The sequence below is a fragment of the Talaromyces rugulosus genome, chromosome I (genome assembly GCF_013368755.1).
Source record: "Talaromyces rugulosus chromosome I, complete sequence".
NCBI lineage: Eukaryota > Fungi > Ascomycota > Eurotiomycetes > Eurotiales > Trichocomaceae > Talaromyces > Talaromyces rugulosus.
The window spans coordinates 5587809-5613862 of NC_049561.1; the positions used below are offsets into that span (position 1 = coordinate 5587809).

The window sequence follows — 26054 nt, forward strand, 5'->3', positions numbered from 1 at the left end:
TCAGTTATCTTAAGTATGTTTCTTAAGAAATTATAACAGGTTGGTTGAATTGGCTCCTTCATCATGATGACGTGCGGGCTGGTTCATAGCTTTTGTGATGGACACCAACTCCACTTTTGTGGCGGTTACATCAATTTAGTGGCCTTATTTCAAAATCATTTACTAGATAGGAGAAATATACTGTTCTGATCCCAATTACGAATGCAAGAAGAATTATTTACAGCAACACAGTTATCGGAGGAATAATAACAAACACCGCGGAAAAAAGTTCATACACTTGTCATGACTCGTTGAAGCGTGGGAATCAACCAAGAAGCATAAAAAAAAGAATAGAGAACAAAGAATCAAGAATTAAAAGGGCTTTGGTTTGATTAAGCCACAGGCTTGGTCTCATTTGGAGGGAGAGCACTTGCATCCGTAGCAATGCCAGGGACCTCAGCAGAAGTAGCCTCAGTAGTAGCAGCACCGCCCTCGGTAGCTTTTCCGCTCTTAAGGTCGGCAAGACGACGAGCTTCGGTGTGAATGTCACGGACTTGCTTGTCGGTCTGCGCGTAAAAGTCGCGCACCTTCTGGCCAGTCGGGGTGTCTAGGGCCTTTTCAAAGTACGAGGTAAGGCCGCGCCAGCCAGTGCTGGCCTGGTTGGTGATTTTGTATTTCTCATCGATGCCCTTGGCCCGGTCGGTGGCCTTGAATTTGGTGTCAAAGTTGGTCAGCGCGTTAGTGAACTTGTTTGAGAATCCGTGCTTGTTGTCGAGAGCAATGGCCTGCTGAATGGCCTGGTCGCTGACGGTGTAGCCGTGAGCAAGATACTCGGCAATAATTCGCGAGCGTGGCTTGTCTTCCTGTTCAATATCATGCTGGTGCTCGTCCTTGGCCTCGTGGGCGCTGGCAGCATGAGTTCCAGCAATGTCGTCGATGCTCTGCGCGGCTTCAACATGGACGGCGGCGGGTCCGAGCTGGGTGTTGTCGAGAAGAAGTGCAGTCTTTGCAGCACTGCGTAAATATATCAGTATTTTTTATTCCTCCTGATCAGAGTTAACATTTACTTACGTCTCCTTTTCAAAGGTTACGGTAGCGGACTGGGAAGCACCGGCTTCGCCAGATTCAGGCGTAAGAGTCAGGTTGGAAATTTTTCCACTGGGACAAGTTAGTACCCTGGTATATTATAAAGATTCTTTAATTCAAACGTACCAAAAGCTGAAGAAGTCACGAACTTCCTTCTCGGTGGTGGTGGCTGCGATGCCTTTCACGTGAACGACGTTGCTTCCAGACATGTTTGCTGTTGTTTTGAATTGGTGATAGGGATATCGAGAAAAAGAATTTGCGACAATGTGAATTGAGTCAGGTCAAATCTGGACTTCTGTTTCTTATAAGAATAATGTGCAGGGTTGTATGAGAATAAGAAATCAAGAGAACGCGCATGCATGATGTGATCTCGGCGGGGAAGGTGCCTGTGCCACATGACGTAGGAGGGGCAGGCGGGTCGTGGTGAAACGTAACTGCCTGGCTCCAGCCACACTTGATGATGAGGCGCAGCCCACTCTTGTGCATACAAATTGCTTTCTTGCATGTGAAAAAAGGCGAACAAGCTCTGATTTAAAATTAGTTAATTAATTAATTGCCCCAAGAATGCATGATTGGTTCCTTTAATTCTAAGAATAGCCAAATATAAGATCTTGTTGGGATATCCTTCTACCTAGAGCACGGAGTAAGCAAAAGAGTGTATTTGTGTATATGTCTGCAACTATGGCAGCCTATTTGGCAATCTCTGTAGATCCTAATGAACCAATTGACAGCTGGGGAAAAAAAAGTATGAAAAAAAAAGACCTTGTCCATCTCTTAACGCCGGACCAATTCCTATCCTGCCTGTGTGCCTATCAGAAACCCGCAAACCAAAGATAAAAGCAACCAAATCAATCATGAATCTTTAATAGTGGCATCGCGCATACCAGCAACCAGGCTGGAAGTATGGGCTGTTGGAGACTCGTCGTGCGGCTGTGCATCACGATACGTCTTGAGGCTCTGTTCTAACTCGCGTACCCGCCGACGCAGCATTTCATTTTCCCTCTTGACCGTTTCCAACTCTACCCGGTGGTGAGCAGTCTCTTCATACCGGCTTCCCGCTGTAGAAGCATTAGAAGCCGACCGATGCACATCGGGAAGATAGGTGTTGCTGTGAGAGTGCGAGTGCGAGTGAGATACGGAGCTGCGATGGGGGCCTTGAGATTGCCCGATAGAAGAATGCCCGTGGTCACCGTAAGGCGATAACGGTTGTCGTGGAGAGGTCACAGACGGCTCACGGCTGCGTACCACGCGTGTATACTCCCCAGACGGTCGTGACGCAGGTAAAGCTGTATCTCGCGAAGGAGCAATGCTGGACACGCTAGCTGCCAAGGCTGCTGATCCCGCCGGAATGTGACCGCTAAGGCTCGAGGACGATCGATGACGAGCTGACGTAGGATAGGATGTCCCATCTATGGAGTCATTGAGGCCTGTCGATGTGGTCGATGCAGTAGACGCGACAGAGGCGGTTTGCTGCCGGAGCACGGTGAGTTCGCGTGTGAGGCGATTGACCTAGTGATAGCGGCCCAGGGGGTTAGTAAATGGCCTGATATGTTTGTAACAAGACACAAACTTACCACTGCCTCTTGCTCTTTTTCTAAAACTAAATGTAGGTCGGCGGCAGTCATCGGCCGAGGATGACGGAGAGGTCCTAATTTATCGCGTGCATCAATTAGTATTAATCCGAGCATATACGTACTTCTACAGTTGACCCACCTGGCCCGATGCCAATATCAGATGTCTCAGCAGCGCCGCCATTGTTTGACGGAGCAACACTGGCTGTACTTCCTGGAATTGGAGGAGGTCCCATCACCTGAGAGACGCGTCGTGAGGCCGTAGGGGAGTTTGAGATGGATGTAGGAGAGTCGGTCGGTTGAGAGGGATGGCGGCCGTGCGGGGAGGGGGCGATGGGGTTTAAATCAGGAGACATGGCTAGGCGGGCGTGTAACGAGAGCTAGGCAGTAATTTTATCTGCCAGAGGCGAAAAATGCAAAGATGAAAAAAATGCAGAGCGACTGATATAGTAGTGCGACCCGAATTCCGCAGGTTTCAGGTTTAATGCAGCATGATATGGCGGAACCGAACCGAGGAGTGGTTTGTATAGCGAATACTGACACCACAGACTCAGATAAGGCGTTCCGATGGATACTTTTTCTAGCAGCGATGTCACACTATCGCAGTCGACACGGAAAAGCACGACGAGACAATAATACTCGCAAGGAGGAAGAAGATGAAGCAGGCAGCCCAGGATGGACAAAACGACATGACGAGTTAGATCAACGGCCCAGTATTGACTTTGCCTAATGCGTTTTGGCGCGGCCTCGATTGGGTGGCTCAGTGGGGCAGCCGCAGCCCAAAGACCCACTATCTAGGAGAGGCCGCCCTGTGATTGGCTGGCAGCAGTGGATACGCGCCCTGGCCAATGGTGTCGCCGCGTGGTCCGTTTATTTATCGAGAGCTTCAGCGTTTCACTGCGTCACTGCCTCATTGCTTGCTTCAAATCGCTCGTCGTGGGCATAGTTTCTCTTTCCGAATCACGTCCAAACAACACGGCCTCGTCGAGCTATCGTCAACGGACATGCGTGGTCTCCACTCGCCGATGCACGGATGGCTAAGCAATGAGCATCCATAGGCTGCGGGGGGATCGTCGAGGCGTCGACGTTGCATGCGGGCGATGGTGCATCTTTAGGTCCTTATCTCGTGACCAGGCAACTCTCTTTCCGACGATCCCTCGAAGCTATTTAGCACTTTTATTCCCAGTCCGAGGCGTGAGTTTTTCGTCTACCTCATTGTTCATATTATTCCTCGCCCAATTCCGAATCCATTGCCCATGAAGCCGCTGTCTTTGCTGGCCTTCGCTGGCGCAGCTCTCGCTGCAACGAGTCATGGCCTCGGCCACAAGGTACGCCAACGATAGACGTATCGCATTGACAAAATGAAACTGCTCACATTTTCCCCCCAGGGCTCTCTTCGCAAGCAGAACAATCGGCCTTTGGCTCTAGACGTTGATCCGTCGACTCTCTATCCTGCCCACAATTTGTCCGTCCCAATTGACCATTTCCACAATGAATCGATATACGAGCCGCACAGCAACGCCAGCTTTCCTCTCCGGTATTGGTTTGACGCCAGCCATTATAAGAAAGGAGGGCCTGTTTTTGTCCTCGAATCCGGGGAGACATCGGGAGAAGGTAGGTCGTCGCAAAGCTTACATCTACGTTTCGGCAAGATTATACCCTTTAACAATAGAATTTTCTAGACAGATTACCTTATCTCCAAAAAGGTCTCATCGCCCAGCTTGCGCAGGAGACAAATGGCATTGCGGTAATTCTTGAGCACCGTTACTACGGTACAAGCATACCAACTTCGGATCTGTCTACGAAAAGCTTGCGCTTCTTGACAACGGAACAGGCACTTGCGGATGTGGCCTATTTTTCCGAGCACATCAAATTCCCCGGTCTCGAAAACCAGAGTGTAACTGCCCATGACGTTCCATACATCGCATATGGCGGCTCTTACGCCGGAGCCTTTGTCGCTTTCCTTCGTGTCGTGTATCCGAACCTGTTTTTCGGCGCCATTTCGTCCTCCGGAGTTACCGCGGCTATCATCGACTACTGGCAATATTATGAGCCAATCAGACACCACGCCCCTCAAGACTGTGTCCAGACGAACTTGCAGTTTACTCAGCTCATTGATAACCTGTTGCCTCAATCAGGCGAATTCAAAAAGTTCAAAGCACTCTTTGGCCTTGAGGATCTCACCTACGCAAACGACTTTGCCAGTTTACTGAGTGAGCCCCTAGGGGCGTGGCAGAATAGGAACTGGGACCCGGCCAACGATGACCCGACTTTCTTTGCCTTTTGCGGTAACATTACCTCGGATAGGTTGATCTATAATAGTACGGCTAGCAAAGCTAATGAGGCCAAGAAACTCGTTAGCGCTGCCGGTTACAAGAACGAATCTACGCAGCTAACAACCCGGCTGCTCAATTTCGTCGGATGGCTCAACGACACCACCATCTGGCCTTGTCTGGGCGAAGGAGAGAGTGCCGACTCTTGTTTCTCTGCTCACAATGTGACATCTTATCAACAGGATGATATCAGTCAGGATTGGAGATTATGGGACTATCAAGTTTGCACCGAGTGAGTATACCCTTTGGAAGTTATGAAAAGACCGGGTAACTGATCTTGGACTTCCTCAGATGGGGCTTTTATCAAACGGGTAGCGGCACGCCTAAAAACGAACTCCCGATGGTTTCAAGATCGATTGACATCGACTATCTAAGCCTCAGCTGTAAATACGCATTCAACATTACAACTCCTCCAGACGTTCAACGAGTCAACAAATATGGTGGTTTTGACATCGACTATCCTCGACTAGCTATTATCGGTGGCCAGGCAGATCCATGGAGAGAAGCAACGCCTCTTGCAGATGGCGCCACACCGCGGAAAAATACAAATGATCGTCCATTTGTAGAGATAGCAGGAGCCGTGCACCATTGTGAGTCGGAATTCTCAACTAAATTTTGAATGAGATGTCTAATCTTCGCAGGGGACGAGAACGGCCTTTTCCCGAATGAGACCACGCCAACACTGCCGCCAGCACCCGTGGCGAGTGCCCAGAAGTTTGAACATGCTTTCATTAAAGAATGGCTAAAGGGTATGTATCCCTTCCTCTCTTGCACAATTCTTTGGGGAACAGTGACTTACCAGCTATTAGAGTGGAAAAAGCATCCTAGTCCTGCTCAGCAGACAACCTTTAATTAGGCGAGGGTCCAAGTCATAAAGAGGAGATATTATTTAAACATATAGTATACATAGCCCGCTCCATCAGTCTTCTGCATGAGAGTGGAATCTATAGATCAATCAGTGCTTTTTGTTTTTTATTACCCTTGGTTCCCCGCTTCCACGAAACTCTTGAGGTTCTCTATCCAAATTTGACGTAACCGTTCAAGTTTGGCACCCATCATCCATCGTACGCCGTACGCCATTACCCCCGTCTGCAGCTCCCAGTCTTCAACCTTGACATTTCCATCTTCATCCTGATAAATCTCGTGCACTCTTTCCGCATACACGAGCCATTTGGGCCATGAACCCTCTGCCTGCGTATCAACCGCCCATGCAATACGCCCTTTTTCACCCTTTTCAGAGTTTGGCGGTTCAAAAACAGTAATCACACTTTTCAACATCACCAGCGACGATTCCTCAAAAGGTGGTGCATTGCCATCCATCTCGTTGTCGGCATTCGTATTAAACAAGAGCGACATTTTTGTCCCGCGTTGGAAAACCGGGGAAAGCGATGATGGCGGTGTTTCTGTGCTATTTTCAAGCTGGTCCGGTTGTGAGTTTATGATGACTTTGGGGACAAGGCGATTCCATTCTGGCCATGTGGATGTGTCGATGAGAGTGTTCCAGACGCTTGTAACGCTGGCTTTGGTCACTACCACCGAGCTGTGTGTTGTGACGACGGCTTGGTTTAGAGGAATGCTGGGCGTAGACTGTGCCATTTTCGAGTATTATGAAAAAAAAATTTTACGAACTATTAAAATTGATGAATATGTGTTGTGGCAAAAGGCAGGCAATTTATAGATATCATTTACTAGTATCACCGGCCGGTCATTCCGAGAGCTGTCCCGGGCTTGCCCGACTCTTCTTGCTATTCACCGTTGACCTGTTCTAGATTAGACAATTGATATAATCAGTTATTATTTAGGTTTTTTCCTCTAAAAAAATAGAGACTATATACGCTCCCAGCTTTTCCACCTATACGATAAAATATGGACGACGACTGGAACGCGGTGCCGCTTTATGCTTAGTGGCTTACGGATTGCTCAAGACTCACAAGCTCAGGGGGCTCGTCAGGACTTCAATTTATAGTAACTTGAAATTTTAATATATATAATATAATAAATTACAAGAATCATTGACTCGATATGGGTTTTGGTAGCGGTATCCAGATTAAAGTTATGAGTATATTCTTGAAACTTTTTAAAGGACATCAATTGATGAGTTATAGCTAACTCGTTTAGTTTAATATACTTTTACTTATAAGTAGATTTATTTTCTATGGCGGAAAAAACAACAACTGAAAACTAAAGATTAATAGAATCTCATCACCTGATGTTTTCTTTATTAACTAGAAAGGGTAGAAATAGGAGAGGTCGTGGAGGCGAGTGGAGGATTATAGTTTGTACAGCTGTTTGCATAGCCTCCTCTGAAGAATAATGGAGTAGAGCCCTTATATTGAATTTTAGCCATCAGTAGACCTCCAATACCCGCGTCTTGAACTCCACCAAAACAGGAATCCAGCAGCAAGTGTCGATGTGGTTAATGAAAGCACCCACGCCATCGTAACACCTGCACCCGAACCTGAAAAGAAAGCCGGCAAGAATAATCGAGTACTTCTATCTCTCTTCTGTAAATCATCCTTTAGCTGGCTCACGTCTGTGTATTGACCTGTCCAGCACTTGTGTATGATTTTTCGATAAGGAAGACCGTCCACGCTTGGAAAATGGCCGATCGAATAGCGTCGCTCAATTTCTTGATAATCGTCATCACATATTTCATGGTATGGGCGCAGACCAGTTGATATCTCGAAAATCAGACAGCCCAGTGCAAATATGTCTGTCGCGATAGACCGAGGAGAATCAGGGGCTATTTGGTACCGATCTTCCTCTAATACAAGAGCAGATTCCGCACCAATTGCCGAGCCAGAGAAGTCGCAAAGCTTTATAGATAGGTCATCAGCCACGAGGAAGTTTCGTGTACTAATATCCGCGTGTATCACACCGAAGCGGTAGATTAGTGCAATGGCATCAACGGCCATTGGAATCCATTGTTCCCGGGTTTGAGCTTGGACTTGTCGGTCGTGATTCTCAAGATAATCACGTAGGTTTCCGAGTCGTAGGAAGGGGAGATGGATACAATCGTCTGTGACTTCAATGCAGTTGAGAATATTTGGGTCTTTTGGGAGTGTCTTGTAGATAATCTTCTCGCGCTCAAAACATGGTCGAGCAAACTCTTCTCCATCCAAAGTCCTTTCAATGACATCCGCACTGCAACCGTCAAGCTTGTATTTAAGAGGAGCTTTGATCACTTGCTCCGTGTGACAGGAGTTCTGACAGACGATTCCCGTAGTGCCAAACGCAATCATGCGAGAGCCACCATCAGGCCGCAGCATTAAAGGATAGCCATTCATGATGGACTAAGGTTTAAACAAAACGGTCGTGGGCAAAATCATATGTAGTGAGGCTTAAAAGAAATCCGGGGTGCGCTTGTGGAACCTCACTAAGGCCTAATCGGGCAAACCCCCTTGCAGCGAGTCACCAATAAGAGCGCTTGAAACCCCCTCATCTAGACTGCTGTTCATCCTGTCTAAGCTTTGAGTACAAACAAGTTGAAGTTGATACATGGAAAGCTCTGTAAAGTCTAACAGCGTTCTATAGTTGTATTTCTAGTATCAATTTTTGCTATAAATAGTGATCAGTTTAGGTACTCACTAAAGCCTGAAGCATTCGGGTTTACATGTCAACCGGTAGAAGTAACTTTGAAATGATATAAAAAGAGTATTTTCTTGTAGCATTTGAGATCATACAGGTCATTTCAAGAACATATTTGGCAGAATTGAGAAAATATGTGACGAGAAGAAGGAAAAGCCTTGTATTATTCCGATTCTATGCCTGGCCAAGTATTACCTGTTCAAGGAGTGGTATGGCCAAGAGTGTAGTATTAACTACAACTTTCTAGCAACACGTCCGTCAACCGATAGACGCGCAGCCACGACAAAGGTGAGGGAAAGCACCGCTGTCCCCGCAACGTAGAATATAGCGGGCCTATAGGGAACAATAGAATGAGAACTACTTGCACCCGTTGCGTCTATCAAGAAACCAGCAATGGGATTTCCGACCAACAGACCCGGAGCCCATCCCGTAAGAGCAATGCTCACGGCTCCTGCGCCGCGACGTTCCCCAGCAAGTCTTCCCACAGCTGTGGGCAGAGCCACGAAAAAGGAACCATTGGCGAGCCCGTTGATAACTGAAAAGACTATCAGGACGGCCAAGGTAGATGCAAAGGACCATATTGCGAACATGGTGACGGCATTGACGGCCATGGTCAGCAGCAATACGTTCATACTGCCAAACCTGTCACAGGCAAACCCAGATGTGAGACGCCCAATCGCCATGCACGCATTGAAGCAGGCTACGACGCCTGCAGAGACCCAGTCTGAGAAGCCGAGAGAGGCTGTCACCGCGGGTAAGAAGAATGGAGGCGCGTAGATGGAGAACACTCCAACCACGCCGGAGGCAAAAAGGAAGGAAAACGCAACGTTTTTGAAAAGCGACCAGTCAATTTCGAAGCTTCTCTGGGAGGAAACCCTCTCCCGGATAAAGAAAGCAGGCGGGACGCCTGTTACCAGCGATAACAACCCAAAAATCCTAAACGTCCACACGATGCCGAGCTTGTCGGTAAGCACACTGGTGACAATAGCCATGACAGTTGCCCCAATGCCTCCGCCAAGCTTAACGATACCGTTTGCTGTGCCCAACTTAGTGCTGAACCATTGAATTGGTAGACTGTTGGACATGGTGTACATCAAGCACGCGCCGAGGCCATACATAAAGCCGCACGCAATGAATAAAGCACCGACGTTGGAGACAGCCCAGGCGCTGACAATATTACTAATGCTATACAGCAAGATCCCAATCAAGCTAGTCCAGCGAGCTCCAATTATACGAGCGAACCGGATGGTGAAGATTCCTAAGGCGCAGGACAAAGCGATTCCAAGGGCTCCAATGAAAGAAACAGTACTTGACGAGGAGCCTCGTAAAGTGGTTTTTAGCAAAGCAACTTGGAGGATTCCCCACGATCCGGTCCAGGCATTTTGCCAAAAGGTATGGATAAAGCAAACGACGATTACCACCCACCCATACCCGCCGTCAGGGTTCGGTTCCACGTCGTCCACGTCGGGCTGCTCAATATGTGCGTCCTCTCTCGGCCGGTCTGAAAGGGCGATCGATGGACTCATTCTAACAACTAGAAAATCTAGGCAGAGGATGGAGGTTTTGGGAATAAAACACCAGATTTTATTAACAGCTAGACCTAGAGCCGATGACATATACAATTCAATGTCGATCAAAGGGGTGGTAAGAACGTGAAGAGCAGAGGCATGAAACCGATTAAACAGGCCGAAGAACTGATCTGTCATCTACCAACAGACGCTAACAAATACCCGTAAGCCATTTCTAGAAATATAACTATACATCCTTGTTACGTTATTCAATTAATAACATTGAATTTAGTGTTTGTTTGGCAGAAGCTTGAGCCCCCACACCGTTGAATAAACTCCGAGCCGCGCCCCACGCCGAGTATACAGTAAAACCTGGGATTAAGGATATGAATCTGACACCAACTTCTTATCCTTAATATGAGGGGATATTCTCGGGTGTTATATATATATATATATTTATTTATATAGAAACCATAAAAACCAGGCCTACTGATGCTAAATTTAAAGCATACTAAATCCCAAAAACTATTTAAATTAGTAAAACTATCTTTTATAAGTTTTATATTATTTTTTTTCTTCTCTACTATGGTTATTACATGTAGTGTAGGCGATAAAACCTCAAGTTTAAAAATAAATAAGTTAACCTTTAATTAGTATTCTACGCACAATGTAGTTTTTTACTACTTTTTATTAACTTTATTGATTATTTTGACGTTCTAAAATTCTTAATTTATATAGAAAAATAATGTTTATATGCCTCCAGATTAAGTATATTTGTATGAGGGAAGGCAAAAAAATAAGGATAATCCTAGAAATAAGGTAATAAGGATATTTGTATGTTAAATCAATTTTGACATGATATTCTTATCCTCAATGTAAGGTTATTCTTAATCCGGGTAATCCTTAATCTCGGGTTTTACTGTAGTTTAAGTAGATATAAATATATAAAGTCAGGATTTCATAACTAATAATTCGATACTAATCAGTAGGGAAACATGTTTCAATCATCCACGTAGACGCGGCCGTAGACGTGGCGGTATTCTGTTTCTCATCCCGGCCCTAATCAAAGCCGCAAATCGCAGCCGACATTTGCCTCTACTGGCATGATCAGAGACGGTTTTGCCATCATTATCCTGAAGGGAATAATCAATTCCACCCTTGTTCACAAGAAGGTAGGCCGCGGTATATTTATAGTTCTTAACTGCCAGCATCAGCGGAGTCATACCATTATTATTGGAGATATTAACATCTACATCCGGATGATCTAGAAGAAGCTTCATTATATCAAATTTGCGGCCTGTCGTGAGCGTGGCATGGTACAGGACAGGAACACCATTGTTGTCTTTGACTGAGAGATCAATATCCTCCCTCGACAAGAGCAGTTTGACCATCGGCTCATTGTCACAAATGACAGCCCACATCAGCGCGGTGTAGCCATGGGTATCGTCCTTCTCATTTAAAAGACATCCACGTTCGATGAGCGCCGTACCCAGTGAGTTTCTATGTGCTCGCATTGCGACAATCAGGGGTGTACCATCGACACCGGGACATCTAATGTTCATGTCCAAATTGCGGAAATCGAGTAGGTACTTCCAAACGCTGCCCGGCCGTCGTATTGCCGCCCAGAGAATCGGACAATAAAAGGTTGCACTAGGGAAGTACCGCGAAGGTGTGTCATTGATGTCCAAGCTTCGCACATTAGAAAAGTGCTTTATCATGTCAGTTAACCCGAAACGAATAGCGGTTCGCAGCGCCACATAGGCCCAGATGTTCCAGATAACGGCCTGCGAATCATAGAAACTCAATAAGAGACGGACAGCCTCGTGGTTGCCTTCTAGGACGCTGTGCGCCAGAATGCTCCTGCGGCATGCTCTAATATCGAGGCGAGGATCGCGTAATAGAGTCCCCATTACTTCAATTCTATTGTTATCATAAGCTAGCTCTATCGGCGTGCTTCGGTCGTGGTCAGTAATGTTGACGTTAACGTCATACCGCAACAAAAGCATTTCGACAACATTTTTATTTCCAGAATAGCAAGCCCAGCTCAGCGGAGTCCTGATAAGGTTGTCCAGCCGATTTACATCCACCGTGGGAATTCCGAGCAGCCATGACACGACTTCAGGTTGTCCTGTTGCGGCCGCCGCTGATAGAGCACGCATGCCATGGTCTTCCGTATCTTCGTCCAACATCTCTGGGAACATTTGCACGATTCGCTTGGCGACATTTATACTGCCGTTTCTACAGGCATTAACCAGACTGCTAGTGAACGGCTTGCCTTGCGAATCAGGGAGCAGCTTAGCTTTTCTTTCAATGGCTTTCAAAAGACAATCTACCTTGTCTTTTCGTGTTGCATACCAAGTAGCCACCATTATTGTCTCCTCGGTATATAGATACGGCGCGACGATATCGTATAAACGTCGGTTTGTCCTAACTAGACCAGCTAGCTGGTCTGCCTGATTAGCGGGGATCATTTCAACAATAATTAGCAAAAGCTTTGTGGGGAGTGAATTAAGACTCATAGTGATAGATGGTAATGTTTGTACGTTGATGATTTAGCAGAATCAGATATTGGTGTTAGAATTTGAAAGGACGGTGTCTACAACCTTACATCGAACGAATTCCAGCTTTATATAAGGATATAGATGCTCCAGATTTTGCGCTGCCGAAAAGACAAAATAACAAATGGGATGAAGAGAAGAAAAGTATTGTTATTGTTTTGTGATTAAAGCCTTTAGTTAGAGGGTTGACTGTTTTTATTTCCAAAAAAGGAAAATTTTTATTGTTGGTGTTTTAAGTATTTCATGGGAACGAACGTCGTCCTGTTATAGCGTCAGATAGCATACATGTTAAAGACTACCCATACAAATAGTCAATCTAGCGAAAGCCTCTTTATACTTGAAATATGGTTTTCAAAGACTATGCCAATGCTTTTGTTTACATGGCATTATGTAGGTTAAGGAATAAAGTCACGGACTTTAATTGTGTTAATATTTCCCCTTAACAGCCAAACAGATTCACCAAAATCCACAGAAAGAAAAAACCTATTTATACCGAACATGCAAACGCTCCACCCAAACCGAATAATATGCAAGCTTATCCACAGACTGAGTAAATTCAGCTGAAAGACAAGGGTGTTAACAAATGGTGTAGACAAAGAAAATATAAACTCAGGTTAATGACTGTACATGAGTTTGGTTGGAAGGAAATACTGTCTTGACTGAAAGACTTCGAGTTTGCAGTCCAACTAGACTGAATAAGTAAAGAAGGAAAGTATAGTATCAATGTAACGTCTGTGGTAGACATTCAAGGAGTGTTCAGTTTTGACGAATCTCACTGGCAAAACTATCAAACGGTAGCCTCGCCAGAAACCTCGACCAATTGTGCGTTGATTTCTTTGGGAACCATTCCCGTTGTTGGGTTCTGTGGAGACTCGCTTTCCATCGGAGTTATGTTGTCAGCATCATTTTCTTTGTTGGGCTTGGGGGCCTCTGTTTCAGTCGCCTCTGCTGTAGAAGAATTCTTCACCGAGGACTGCTGAACGGTGTCTTCAACATGCTCTGCAGATTCTGATTTTTCCTCATCGCCAATAACAGACGCTAGGCTTCGGAAATTAAACATGGACTCCGTTCCGGAGTGTGAATCACTCGGTTGTGACTCAGCAGGCTGTTGTTCGCTAGCTCCGGATTCCAGATACGAGGAAGACGTCGAGGAAGCGTTCGACATGTGTCGTAGGTGTGATGGCCGTGAAGGTTCTGCTGAGGTGGACGGATCCACATCGCGGTTAGCTGACCCAGCAGCACTTTCGCCAGTAGACTCTGCTCCAGCAACATCAGCAGTGGGAGAGGTGCGATCAACGCCTTTGCCCTTGTTCCCGCCAGACTGTTCCTCAGTGAGGACTGATGAGGAGCTGCTGTCAACTCGACTAACAGCCGGGCCAGTAAAGATAGCAGAATTCGTTTGACTGTTGCTATAGATTCCATTTTTCCGCATCGCCTTCTCCGCCTTCTTTGCTTCCTTCTCTCTCCTTTTTGCCTCCTTGCGAATTTCCTTCTCCTCTTTCCTCCGTCGTTCTTCTTCACTAGCCAAGCTCATCCTGATAGCTTCCATCATCATCATCTCTTCTAAATCATCGATTCGGCTTCGTCTGGCGTTTCCGCGAGGAGGGCCTTGCGCGCCACCTTCGTTTGTTTGTTGCTCAGATGCATTCGCGGCATTCCTCCTTTCGGATAAGAAGGCCAGGGCGTGAAGAGCTTGAGAGCCACCGGTGGGTCGATTTGCAGGCGTTTGGGCTCCAGAGCTGCTTGCGCCTGTTCTTCGTAATCCCCGCCGGCCGAGGCTACGGGACTCGCTGCCTCCCGAGTTCATCAAGTAAGCGGCTGTATGAAGAGCAGTGGCGGCGGCAGAGCGACGCGCAGCATGCGCCCTCGCATTAGCTAATTTCTGGGCCCAGTCGGGGCGAATTTTATCAGTTGTGATGACGCCTGGGTCAGTGGCTGAAAGAGAGGTCGCTCTACGGCGTCCAGGAAGCGCGGCAGCACTATTAGCAGCTGCTGCCGAGTTGAGAGAAGAGTTGGAAGAGCCCGGAGACAGGGGTAGGGTGGGATGCAGACCATTCGAGCTTGCATAGGTCAATCCTCGTCGGAACGGAGGAGGAGCGTAGGTAACGCCAAATTCGGGCTGGACGCAGAAAGGACATGCCGAGGGCTCAGACACAAGCTGGGATTCCTCTTCAGCACGTTCGCTGTTGCTAACATCCTCTGTAGGCGCATTTGGATCCTGCTCGGCGTGCTCGGTGTGCTCAGGAGGATGTGGATCGGGGCGTTTGATCTGGACGAAACATTCTGAACAGATCGGCTGGTCACAGCATCGGGTCCGATTGAGGTAGGGAGGGTAGTAAAGGAAGCAGATCGGACATTCGCTGGCATCTTTGTACAGATAGGCTTCAATGGGCTGGCCATTCACAAATGGATCATGTGCCAGTATATATTCCCGCGGCGCCATTTCTGTATTTGAGTTGTTTTTGGAGCTGGTAAGAGCGGCCAATGTCTTGGCTCGACCTCGAAAAAGGGGCGAACTCGATGTTCCTGAAGCGATTGGGGATGAAGGTGATGGCAAAGAGTGAGTGGGTGTCAGGACCGGGGTGTTTTCGGGATTCGTGGATGGTGATTGGGCCGAGTTTGGCACTGCTAAAAATTGGGCGCTTTTTTCAGGCGATTGGGTGCCACTATCGGCACCTTGAGACCGAGGAGTGTACTCTAGTTCGGGAGGGATCTGGTCAGGGGGGGGAATGGGCATTCCTCGAGCGGCAGCCATCAGCTGGTGTTCAGCCCAAGACTCGGAGAAATCGTTCAACCCTCGCCAAAACGGGGCCACCCGTCGTTCGATCTGTCAGTGGAGGTTAGTATTTGTAAATAATGGAGGTATAAATAAGAAGGAGCGAGGTTGCTCCTCACCATCAGCTGGCGAACGATTGCTTTGTTAAAGTCTTCCACGCCGACGTAGACTCCCTGGGTCACCAGATAGCCTCCATCGACATGTTCTTCCAGCATGCTCCGCTCTCGCTCCTTCAACCTGGCAGCGCGATCCCTCTCCAGACGGCGCGCCTCCCGGTCTTGTTTCGTCTCTCGGCGATGGTCGTGCGTTGTAGCATCTCTCTCGGTAGATCCGCCGATGCCGAGGAACGAGAGATCGGGCCGGCTGGATCGCAGCGACCGCGAGCCCTCGCCGCCATGGTACGGGGACGAGTGGCTCTGGTCAGATAACGATCGATGTCGAACCGAGGGCGCCAAAGAGGAGCGAGCCTCCTTGGTTTGTGAATTCCCCATGGCGGATGGGTCCTCGCAAGGGCTGTGAAGCCAGGCGGCAACTAACCGCAGGAACGTAGAGCCAAGGCGATGTAATGTTTAGGCAGTCGGGGAGGAGAGGAGGATAACAGCGGTATTTCTCAACGGATCAGCTGCTCGCCTGATCACGGCCTCGTGGTCTGGGTGCTGTGGAGTTGGGAGAGTTGAAGTAGTCGGCAGGGTAGTCGCGATAAGCAGCTGGCGGGTGGCCATGTGAGCGCTGGTGGGTAGGGTAGGGTGACTAAGGCTCCGCTCGGTGCTTGTCTGAATCTCCGGCCTCGGGTGGCGGAATGCCCGGATGCGTATGGAACAAGTATCAACAACAGCAATAGTAATATTAATACCGGCACAACAGCCTCACTCAGCACACGCAGTGAGACGACGAGGGCGGTCGAGCCTTTTCTTGGGGGAGATGGATTCCAGGATTAATTATCCCTTCACTAGTGCGTCTGCAGGCGAGCGCCCTCGGCCGGTCGAGCGATGGCGTCCCGGCCTTTCTCCGTGTTTAATTAGAGCGAGAAAGCAACGGCCTGGGGAGAGTTTGATGTGTGCCGGATTGGCAAATGAACAATCTTAATCGCAGGATATGTTTGTTCATTATTATTATTTCCTTGAAAATAATACGGGGCAGGCCATGATTGTGCTCTTCATCATCCCAGCCCAGATGACGTCAGGCGATGATGATGATGCACGACAGACTTAATAATTTAGTAGTCTAGAACTTCAGCCCAACAACAGGTGTTGTTTTCATTTCTTTGTATGTATTCCTAACCATATTTTGGTCAGCTATTGATACGTCAACTCCGTTGGGCTCCTCTGGGAAAATATTATATTACATAGCCACATACATGACCCCATGTCTTTAGCTAGTACAGAGGTGCATGTTATCATAGAGTGCATATACATTATTTTGATTCTTTCACTTACTCTATACCATAGTTAACTGAGAAAGTGATTTGACTGATCTTGCAATCTGTCAGCCTTATTAACCATCGACTGGAACGGTGAACGGTGAATGAGTTAATCCGTAGCCGGTAATGTGGGCCCATTCACATGTTGACCCGATTGTCATCTCCTCCTTTCTACTTCCTCCTTGGATTCTGTCCTATCTATTGCCTCAGTCTATCAATTGATGGCTGGTGATAGCTCACCTGATTACAAAGCTATCTTCCAACGTGAAGCAGAGCTACGCAGGCAGGCAGAAGAAAGAGAGAAACGTGAAGCAGACTTGCGCAGGCAGGCAGAAGCACAGACTCAACCGACAGCTTTTATCGAGTTCGTCCAAGCTTGTCATAATTTACTTTCTCGTCTCTTTCAGGTCGAAAAGTCCACAAAGGGACAGATCCCGCGACCTACTGGAAAATATTGCCCAACACGACTTTACCTGTGGTCAGACTATCCAGTAAAGCAGTAAAAATTATATAATACCATTTACACTTACCTGCAACCAGTAGAAAGAGATGCACACCAAGTCTTTGCACCACTGGCTGAGCTGAAGGGCCTTCAGCGACGCTTTTCGCTCTGAGATGTGCGAAGTGAAAAGGATTTAGAGAGATACGAGGGACTAGCAGTCGAAGACCATGTTCATGATATTATAGCTGAGTTGTGCAAGATACCGGATGCCCGAGAAAGGCTTTAGCTTGGAGGTGGCATTATATTTGATAATCATGCGAATACCCTAGAAGAGCCAGCAGATAACGATACCGATGAAGATGACGACGATGACAATGATGAAACCTTTGATAAATCAAGTACTCAACATCCCAGACCAGATCAATTTTATATCCATCAGGTCAATGGCACCACCAATACCTTACTGACCACAGTCGAGTACAAACCACCGCATAAGCTCAGGATAGAGGACATACGATCGGGCCTTCATCCCATCGAGTTTTAGAAGGATGTCGTCAACGGGAACAAACCTACCGATAAGAATCAAAAGCTAAAATATAACACAGAACAGCTAGTTGGTTCTGTATTAACTCAGAAATATCACGTTATGATTCAAAAAGGGCTGGAATACTCCTATATCACAAACAGATTATCTTTAATTCTTCTCCGCATTCCTTATGACGATCCCAGTACGCTTTATTACTACCCTTGTGAACCCAATCTCAACATAAATACAGATGATCCCTAGATCTTTCTCCAACCAAAAACCGCAATCACTAGGGTGTTATGTCTCTGTTTGATATACTTTCATTCCCACATCCATAATCACCAGTGGCGAGAAGCTACAAAATCTCATTTACATATATAGGAGACGAGTTTCAACCATACACAATCCCAGATTCCTAATAAAGAGCTACAGCAAGTCCCTCCCAACTCAGAATATACAAGCTCGGAGTATTTTCCTTCATCTCCATTGTCACCCACCAATGAAACGCGTCAAGCCTCAACCAGAGCCCGATCTGGTTATAGTCCCACAGAAATAATATCTCAGAACGAAAGCATAGATTCATCTAGCTCCGATTTAGATGCAGCGATATAGAGTTGAAAGCGAGGGTTCAGCCAAATTATATCTTCTCCACCTAATCAACGTTCATCAACACATCCAACAACAGATTCGACTACCCCTTTTAATAGTAAATATCAGCAGCACGCATCACAATTCTATACGCAGCAGTGTCTACTAGGCCTGCAGCATAGAAGTGCATTAAATAGCTCTTGTCCTAATATCCATATCCATCGAAAAGGCCAGAAGCGTGACAAACATTATATCGATACAAAACAGCTAGTACAGCTACTAAAAAAGCAGCTTGATCAAGACCTCAACCACAACTGTACACCGTTCGGAGTTTGTGGATCATATAGTACACCATTTAAGATTACGTGCGCTACATATAGCTATACGGTGGTTGGAAAGGGGACTACAGCCCAACTTTGGAAGAAGATTTACAGTGAAGCAGAGATATACCGGGTTCTACAAAAAACACAGGGACTCACAGTCCCGGTTTTTCTTGGCGCGATTGATTTAAAAATGATTTTCTTTCTCCACAGAGCTGGAGAAATCCGTCATATGCTGTTTATGGGTTAGGCAGGAGAGTATATCAAAACAGCAGAGAGTTTAACACTACGCCAGGAGATGTCCAGATCCAAAAGGCAGATCCACAAGTTAGACGTTATACATAAGGACTTGCGGCTTGAAAATATATTATAGAATAACAATCTAAGTCGGGTTATGATCATAGATTCTCATCAGTCTCAAATCGACCGCCGCCCGAAAGGAGAGCGGGTTAGATCTTTAATGAGATCACTCAATATACAGACAGACCGGTCCAAGCGACCTCACCTGACCTGTATATGAATATATTACATCGGATCAGTTGCCTTTGTTTAACGACTGGGCATAATGTCTGACTTCCGTGCACAAAGGATTTTAGCCCAATGGATGAAATTCCCGCGCTCCATGCGGCATATCATCCTATGCATGCAGTATGTTTCTTCAATACGCTAACCCTAACTAACAACTCCTTTATCGACTTCCAAACATTCCTTGTTCTTGGTGCAGCTATCTGTCTCTTTGGATTAGCTAAATCCACCGTAGACACACTCGTAATTCAAACGTGGTTTTGTGCTCAGTTCCAACTTTTCAGCCTCTCTGTTCTAGTTACAAACGAAGACAGCGTATTGCCAGAAATCGGGTCCATTCCCCTACAGCTAGACTCACGATAAGTTAAAGTAGATACTCGTTTTGGTTTAATGAATAAAACAACAGATGTAAACAATAGATGTAAACCAACATTATGTGGGTCAATGTGGCGGGTGAGTGGGTCCAAGTCTGCGCCACACGAACTGTGGTTGTGGCTAGACCGAAAATCCTCCGCTGTCGAAAAAAGTTTTGGCAATTACTTGCTTGCTTCTCCAGCAACACCAGCACATCTCAGGTTCCTCGGCCTCAGCCTACCTATCTTGATCAACCTTTTGAACCTGGTGATATTCGATATTTCTTTTTTAACTCCCTCTCTTTCCGACCAATACCATTCGACACCAACAACAACAACACAAACAATGTTACGATGACAACGGCTCTCACACGACTACACATCTCGCCCCTCGACCCCGCCTTGCTCGACTCGATTCTCGGCCCGACAAATCGACCCCTGGCGACGAATATATCGTTTCACACTATCCCTACATTCCCCGAAAATAGCTTCGGATACGTCAGTCTGCCATCAATGGAGGCAGACAAGCTGAAGAGAAAGCTCAATGGCTCCATTCTCAAAGGGAAGAAACTCAAAGTAGAAGCTGCTCGGCCCGACCCAAAAGAAACCAAAAAATCATCCGAATCTTCAGATACAGATAAGAAGGAGGAGAAAAAGAAGAAGAAATCTTCAAAGCGCAAGGCAGAGGAGGAGCAGGAAAATGGAGTGCTCGAGGGACACGAACTGCCGGCCGATCGGCATGTGAAAAGAGGCTGGACCGAGCCAGCAAGTTCCAGGAAACATAAGAAACAGAAAAAGAGTGAGAAGGAAGCAAAACCTGCGAAACTGCAGTCCAAGTCCAAGTACACGGAAAAGGCCGAGTGCTTATTCAAAACAAAGACTCCGCCCAACAAGACTGTGACGGGAAAGAAGGACAAGAAACCTAAAAATGACAAGGCTCCAAACGAGGTGCTTGTCCACGAGTTTGCGCAGACTGTCACTCATCCTTCTTTCTTGAAGTCGACAACGCAGGACCAGCCAGTCACCGCTGGATTTGAGGAAGGAAAGGGATGGGTTGATACGGATGGCACAATTAAAGAAGCGGCTAGTGAAAGATCCAAAAAAGCGACTTTCCATCCTGGGAAAAGGGATGGCGCTAAAGAACGTGTCCCAAAAAAGTCGAAACTTGACCGACACTCCAAGAAGAAAGAAAAACCATCTACGCCCGTCTCTTCCCCAAGCGAATCTGAAGAACAGCCCGACTGGACCTCTTCAAGCGGCTCTAGTGATAACGATTCTTCAGCTTCTGAAAGTGATACAAGCGACGAGAGTTCTGACGTCAGCTCAGATGACGAAAGCTCAGCGTCAAATGAAGAGGAGCGAGTAGCGAAGGCGACACCGGAATCTTTGAACAAACCTGCACATGGAGATAAACCCAGGTCCGCGAATGGCGACGAGCTAGAGAGTGGTGGTGGATCCAACAAGGAGGATAACTCTAAAGATAGCGATTCTACAAGTGACAAGGCTACTAGTGATGAAGATAGCTCTGAAGACTCTTCTTCGTCATCCGAAGACGAGACGGAAGAAAGCGAAACGAACAATGTGCACCCGCTAGAAGCTCTATTCAAACGAAAAGAGCAGCAGCCCGAAGAGACCAATACTGGATTTAGTTTCTTTGGCGGCAATGAAGACGATATCGAAGATGAAGACGAAGACGAGGCTCAGCAACCTACGTCCACTGAACCACTAACTCCTTATACTCGCCGTGATCGTCTAGTCCGAGATGTGCGAAGCGCCGCTCCAACACCAGACACTGCGGTGCGCAGTCACACCAAACTGCTCGCTGACGAAGATGAAGATATGGAAGATCTCGACGATGAACCTGACACGGAATCGAGCCCGTCCAAAGCTCGTGATCAGTCAGTTGCCCAGCAGCCACAAGAGACCGATTTTGCGAAATGGTTCTGGGAAAATCGAGGAGACAACAACAGGGCATGGAAGAAGAGACGTCGTGACTCTGCTAAAGAAAAGAGGCAGCGCGACAATAGGCGCAAAGGAATGAAAGGCCGAGGATAGAAGACACATGCTGATTTATGTAAGAAGCAATAATTTTAGCTATGTGGTGACTTGGCTGTAGATAATACACGATACTGGTAATCCATCCTAGAATTCAAGATTTGAACATTTCCGTTTCCCTACATGCTATTCTTTATGCTTTATTTCTCATGGTTAAGAGTAGATCTATATTCTGTTATGCTAATTGGTCAGTATACATCACGTGATTTTATTATATTATCGCGATATCTCCGATACGGCGGTTTGACGATCACACCACAACCCCCGATAATTGAGCCGGATCGCTACTAGACATCAAAATCCTTCGCCATGAAGCGGTGGACGGGCTTCATACAGTGCGTGTTTCTCCTCAGCATCTTTATAAACGTTGCGACGGTTTTGGCTGCGAGTAAGTACCGACTTTTGAAGATCCGACGAGGCTTCGTCATCCCCCGAAGACGACAAGTGATTACATTTTTTTGGCTAATACCTGCTTTTTATCAACACAACAGAACCAACTTCATTCTGCAAATGTACCTGCTTCACAAACAGCACGATTATCGAATTTAGTCCCGTGGACACTTCATCCACTCTTTCGCGCGCCCTATTCGAACGAGCAAGTTCAAAGGCCGATTCCACGGGCGACAGCAGCCAAAGTCGAGCGCTGACATGCAATGACTGCACTCGCAAGTTCTGTATGGGTTATAACCTGCCAATATGTCAAAAGGCTACCGAGGAGGATATCATAACTACGTGTTTCAGTATGTGACTTCTTTTTTTTTTAGAGTTGTCGACCAGGTTCTAATAATATGTGCTTGGTAGAACGGGATTCCAGGAAAGACGAATCTGTCGTGTTTATTTTCATTTTCGCAACCGCCGGTCTTCTTACATGGGCAGCTATCAAGCCGTGGGCTGAGCGGTGGATGGAGGTGAGTTGATGATTTCCCCCAAAACGGGCCAAAACCGGCCGCGTCATTCATTGCACTGGCTGACACATTTCGCACTCATAGGCAGCTCGAGAGCGCAGGCGATATATTCCAGTGTCGAATCCAGATGCAATTTAATGATCAATCAAATATACCCTTTTCCGGCTTTTCGCCTTGTCGTATTATCTTTATCTTATCGCATTTTCTCCTTGCGCTTGCCGCAGGAGTGTAGGATTTTCGTTATTGTCAGAGTGTGGGTTGTAGGTGTCGGTGAGATTGCGGCAGTATCCTTTTTCTCCCTTTTTCCTCTTAAGCTGCGCACATTCTTGTACAGGCAAATTGACCGGCCTGCAGGAGGCGCATGGCGAAACATCTCATGTAGGACGAGACAATACTCGGTAGCTTTGGATGTGTCCGCGTGACGTTACAGCCGCATCCATCCACTTGGCAAAACGAGCGCAAACCCCGTGAATGCTCCGTCCACCCATCACCAATTGGTCAAACGCATACCATTGTCACTGCCACTGAGCATTCTTGACATCCAACGCATGTCAAGGTGCTCAAAAAACAACCAAGTCCGCGCGATGAGGTGGGGTTGGTTTATGTTTTGCCTGGCGGTGATGCGCACCAATAATGCGTGGACAGTGGGGCTCGCGGCGGCTAACCTGCGCCAAGACGGGGTCTAGCGCGGCCCCTCTGCTATCAGACTTTTGCGTCCGGTTCTCGGCCGCCGGATTGGGCAATGCCTAGGCCTCAGCGGTGGACAGAGGGCAGAGAAGGAGAGAGAAAAAAGAAAAAGAGGGAGGATATGAGACATCACTCGATGATATGATCTCAATACGCGTATTCCAATAGTCAAGGGCAGGGCAGATGCACGAACCGGAACGCCAGCCGGATGCCCAACCGGGAAGGAGACCGGATATCGGCCTCCACGGACCCGTCTTCCTTCCCCCTCCCGTCGCCACAGGCCCTGGTTCCCCTTCGGTCAAAAACCTCTTCTTTCCTGCCTTTCTCCCCCTCTCGTCCATCCACCAGACGTGCCATCAACAACGAACGCCCTTCGGCTTGCTGCTCCCTCGCGCGAGAAGAAAAAAAAAAGACCAGAGACGACGCTCTCGACACTCGTCTACAGAACAAAGACAAAGAGGAATCACCGCGTCATCTGACACGGGCCTTGGCAGGTAAACGAAACCGGGAAGGCAACCCACGCGGAAAGACAAGTCGCTTCTCTTCAGAAAAGCAATTTCTTCTTCCTGCGTGGCCTTGCGGGGAACGGAAGTGGTAAGAATTATTCAATTTTCCGAAGAACTATGGTATCAACGCCTCAGAAAAGATCTACCTCAACCGACGATGCTTTTCCCTCGCTGCAACTCTTCCTCTTGGGTACGTCTCCCCGCCAGAAACTTGACTTTGCTAACGAGTACATGTGACAGCCATCTGCCGTGTGGCAGAGCCAATCGCTCTTACCTCCATTTTCCCATACTCGTGGGTGATGGTCCAAGAGTTCCACATCGGCAATCCCAATGACGCCTCTTTCTATGCCGGCATTCTTATCGCCGCCTTTTCCTTGGCCGAAGCTGTGACCGGCATGTTTTGGGGCGCGCTTTCCGATCGTCTAGGCCGGAAGCCTGTGCTACTTTTGGGTTGTTCTGGTACTGTACTCTCCTTGCTCATTGTCGGATTCTCTACCAACTACTGGCTTGCCCTTTTTGGTCGTGTCGTCGGTGGTATGCTCAATGGAAATGTCGGTGTCATCCAAACCATGGTTGGAGAACTGGTGAAACGGCCAGAACACGAGCGTAAGTTGCCCCCGAATGGTGGCTTTTTGGCCATCTTTGATGCTGATATCCAATTATAGCTCGAGCCTACGCAGTCATGCCTTTTGTCTGGTCCATCGGCACTATTCTTGGACCTGGTGAGCTTCCCCCTGCCTACAGAATGAATCTATAACAAGTCCTACTAACAAGCGAGCTCTCAGCGGTGGGTGGTCTTCTCGCAAAGCCTGCTGAAGGCTTTCCTTCGGTATTCTCCCCGGACGGTCTCTTTGGGAAATACCCGTTCTTACTTCCTAACCTTTTCTGTGCCGTACTACTCCTCGTTAGTATAACCGGAGGCGCTTTACTCCTTCAAGAAACCCACCCAGACCTCCAGCCTCAGGCGCCGTCTCTATACTCCTCGAGCGCCGAGACTCCATTGATAGCCACTGCTGGAGCCACGTCGAACCCCGGTGTCGACCTCCGCGCGGAGTCATACGGTACTTTTAACGATGTCAGTGTACATTCAAACGAACGCTGGCGATGCCAGACCGAGGGTTCCAAAGAGAGAATTAGCTCCTCACAAAAGGAAGTGGCCTTTACGTCTCAGGTGATCATGTTCATCGTCGCTCTTGGTATTTTCACATACCACTCCATGACCTTTGACCATCTTCTTCCAATCTTCCTACAAGATAAGAATCATATGCTTCTTTCCGGAAGCTCTTTCCCGTATATCTCTGGAGGACTAGGGTTATCCACCCAGACTGTCGGGATCATCATGTCCGTCGACGGACTGATTGCGCTTTTCATCCAAAGCGTCTTGTTCCCACCTCTGGCTGATTGGCTTGGTGTCTGGAGACTGTTTGTCATGGTCACAACCTTGCATCCCATAACCTACTTCATTGTGCCCTTCTTGGCCTGTCTCCCGCCCAACCTCGTATTCAGCGGGATCTATATTTGCTTGATTATTCGCAACATCCTGTCCATCATAGCTTACCCGGTTCTCTTGATTCTCATCAAACAATCCGCCCCTTCTTCCTGCGTGATGGGAAAAATCAACGGACTGGCCGCCTCAGCTGGTGCCGCATGCCGCACTATTGCACCTCCCGTAGCAGGACTCTTGTACAGCACTGGTACCCAAATCGGCTGTACTCCTATTGCCTGGTGGGGGAGCTCTGTCATCGCGCTAGCCGGCATTTTACAGCTGTGGTTCATCAAGCGCAGAAAGGACACCGTCACTGTTAGAGCAGCAGCTCCATGTCTAGCAGCAGCTGGTCCCCCTTCTGCAGAAAGCCACCCACGCGAAGTTATTCACGTGCTTGGCGAGCCTGACTTTTAGAAACCTTTATTGGTTTCTTGGTCCCAAAAATATACGTGTTCGATGACAGTCAAAAAACCTCTGATGTGATGTTTGTCTTTTGCACCTACTCTTTCTATCGAGTTGGATGCGCGTGTTTGGAAGTGCGTCCTGTTCTGTTTTTGTTTTTTTCTCGTTTTCTTTTCTTTTTCTTTTCTTTTTCTTTTCTTTTTCTTTTCTTTTTCTTTTCTTTTTCTTTTCTTTTTCTTTTCTTTTCTTTTTTTTTTTGAATAGGCGAGGCGCATGGTGGTGTTTATTCTTTCAGCTTGGATTGTAGCGTTATCATTATTATACTTCTTGGATCTGTCTTTTTGCGTCTTTTTTTGCGTTTTGTTAATATACCTTACTTCGCTATTATGATAGCTTAAAAATGAAAGTTAATTATTCTATGTATTCCATAGCTACGTGTG

The 26054-nt window shown here is 47.3% G+C and overlaps 9 protein-coding genes across 9 annotated transcripts; 3 read left to right on the forward strand and 6 right to left on the reverse strand.

Annotated features, from left to right (window-relative positions):
• Nucleotides 1-371: 371 nt before the first annotated feature.
• Nucleotides 372-2992, reverse strand: TRUGW13939_01905 (uncharacterized protein; the record flags this gene model as incomplete). The annotated part of the gene is made up of 6 exons (XM_035485102.1): nt 372-993; nt 1051-1137; nt 1192-1279; nt 1950-2574; nt 2640-2713; nt 2779-2992. 6 exons carry the CDS (start codon nt 2990-2992, stop codon nt 372-374), a joined length of 1710 nt encoding a protein of 569 aa, XP_035340995.1.
• Nucleotides 2993-3892: 900 nt separating this feature from the next.
• On the forward strand, nt 3893-5825 carry TRUGW13939_01906 (uncharacterized protein; the record flags this gene model as incomplete). The annotated part of the gene is made up of 6 exons (XM_035485103.1): nt 3893-3964; nt 4025-4250; nt 4319-5201; nt 5261-5559; nt 5611-5718; nt 5779-5825. The coding sequence occupies 6 exons, from the start codon at nt 3893-3895 to the stop codon at nt 5823-5825; spliced, it is 1635 nt and encodes a 544-aa protein (XP_035340996.1).
• Nucleotides 5826-5944: 119 nt separating this feature from the next.
• On the reverse strand, nt 5945-6565 carry TRUGW13939_01907 (uncharacterized protein; the record flags this gene model as incomplete). The annotated part of the gene is made up of 1 exon (XM_035485104.1): nt 5945-6565. One exon carries the CDS (start codon nt 6563-6565, stop codon nt 5945-5947), a length of 621 nt encoding a protein of 206 aa, XP_035340997.1.
• Nucleotides 6566-7308: 743 nt separating this feature from the next.
• Nucleotides 7309-8256, reverse strand: TRUGW13939_01908 (uncharacterized protein; the record flags this gene model as incomplete). Its single annotated transcript, XM_035485105.1, has 1 exon — nt 7309-8256. One exon carries the CDS (start codon nt 8254-8256, stop codon nt 7309-7311), a length of 948 nt encoding a protein of 315 aa, XP_035340998.1.
• A 534-nt stretch (nt 8257-8790) lies between these two features.
• On the reverse strand, nt 8791-10263 carry TRUGW13939_01909 (uncharacterized protein; the record flags this gene model as incomplete). Its single annotated transcript, XM_035485106.1, has 1 exon — nt 8791-10263. The coding sequence occupies one exon, from the start codon at nt 10261-10263 to the stop codon at nt 8791-8793; it is 1473 nt and encodes a 490-aa protein (XP_035340999.1).
• An 806-nt stretch (nt 10264-11069) lies between these two features.
• TRUGW13939_01910 (uncharacterized protein) lies at nt 11070-12584 on the reverse strand (the record flags this gene model as incomplete). Its single annotated transcript, XM_035485107.1, has 1 exon — nt 11070-12584. The coding sequence occupies one exon, from the start codon at nt 12582-12584 to the stop codon at nt 11070-11072; it is 1515 nt and encodes a 504-aa protein (XP_035341000.1).
• An 826-nt stretch (nt 12585-13410) lies between these two features.
• On the reverse strand, nt 13411-15890 carry TRUGW13939_01911 (uncharacterized protein; the record flags this gene model as incomplete). The annotated part of the gene is made up of 2 exons (XM_035485108.1): nt 13411-15450; nt 15519-15890. 2 exons carry the CDS (start codon nt 15888-15890, stop codon nt 13411-13413), a joined length of 2412 nt encoding a protein of 803 aa, XP_035341001.1.
• Nucleotides 15891-19927: 4037 nt separating this feature from the next.
• TRUGW13939_01912 (uncharacterized protein) lies at nt 19928-21628 on the forward strand (the record flags this gene model as incomplete). Its single annotated transcript, XM_035485109.1, has 1 exon — nt 19928-21628. The coding sequence occupies one exon, from the start codon at nt 19928-19930 to the stop codon at nt 21626-21628; it is 1701 nt and encodes a 566-aa protein (XP_035341002.1).
• A 2215-nt stretch (nt 21629-23843) lies between these two features.
• Nucleotides 23844-25626, forward strand: TRUGW13939_01913 (uncharacterized protein; the record flags this gene model as incomplete). The annotated part of the gene is made up of 4 exons (XM_035485110.1): nt 23844-23916; nt 23967-24332; nt 24392-24448; nt 24512-25626. 4 exons carry the CDS (start codon nt 23844-23846, stop codon nt 25624-25626), a joined length of 1611 nt encoding a protein of 536 aa, XP_035341003.1.
• Between the last annotated feature and the right edge of the window lie 428 nt (nt 25627-26054).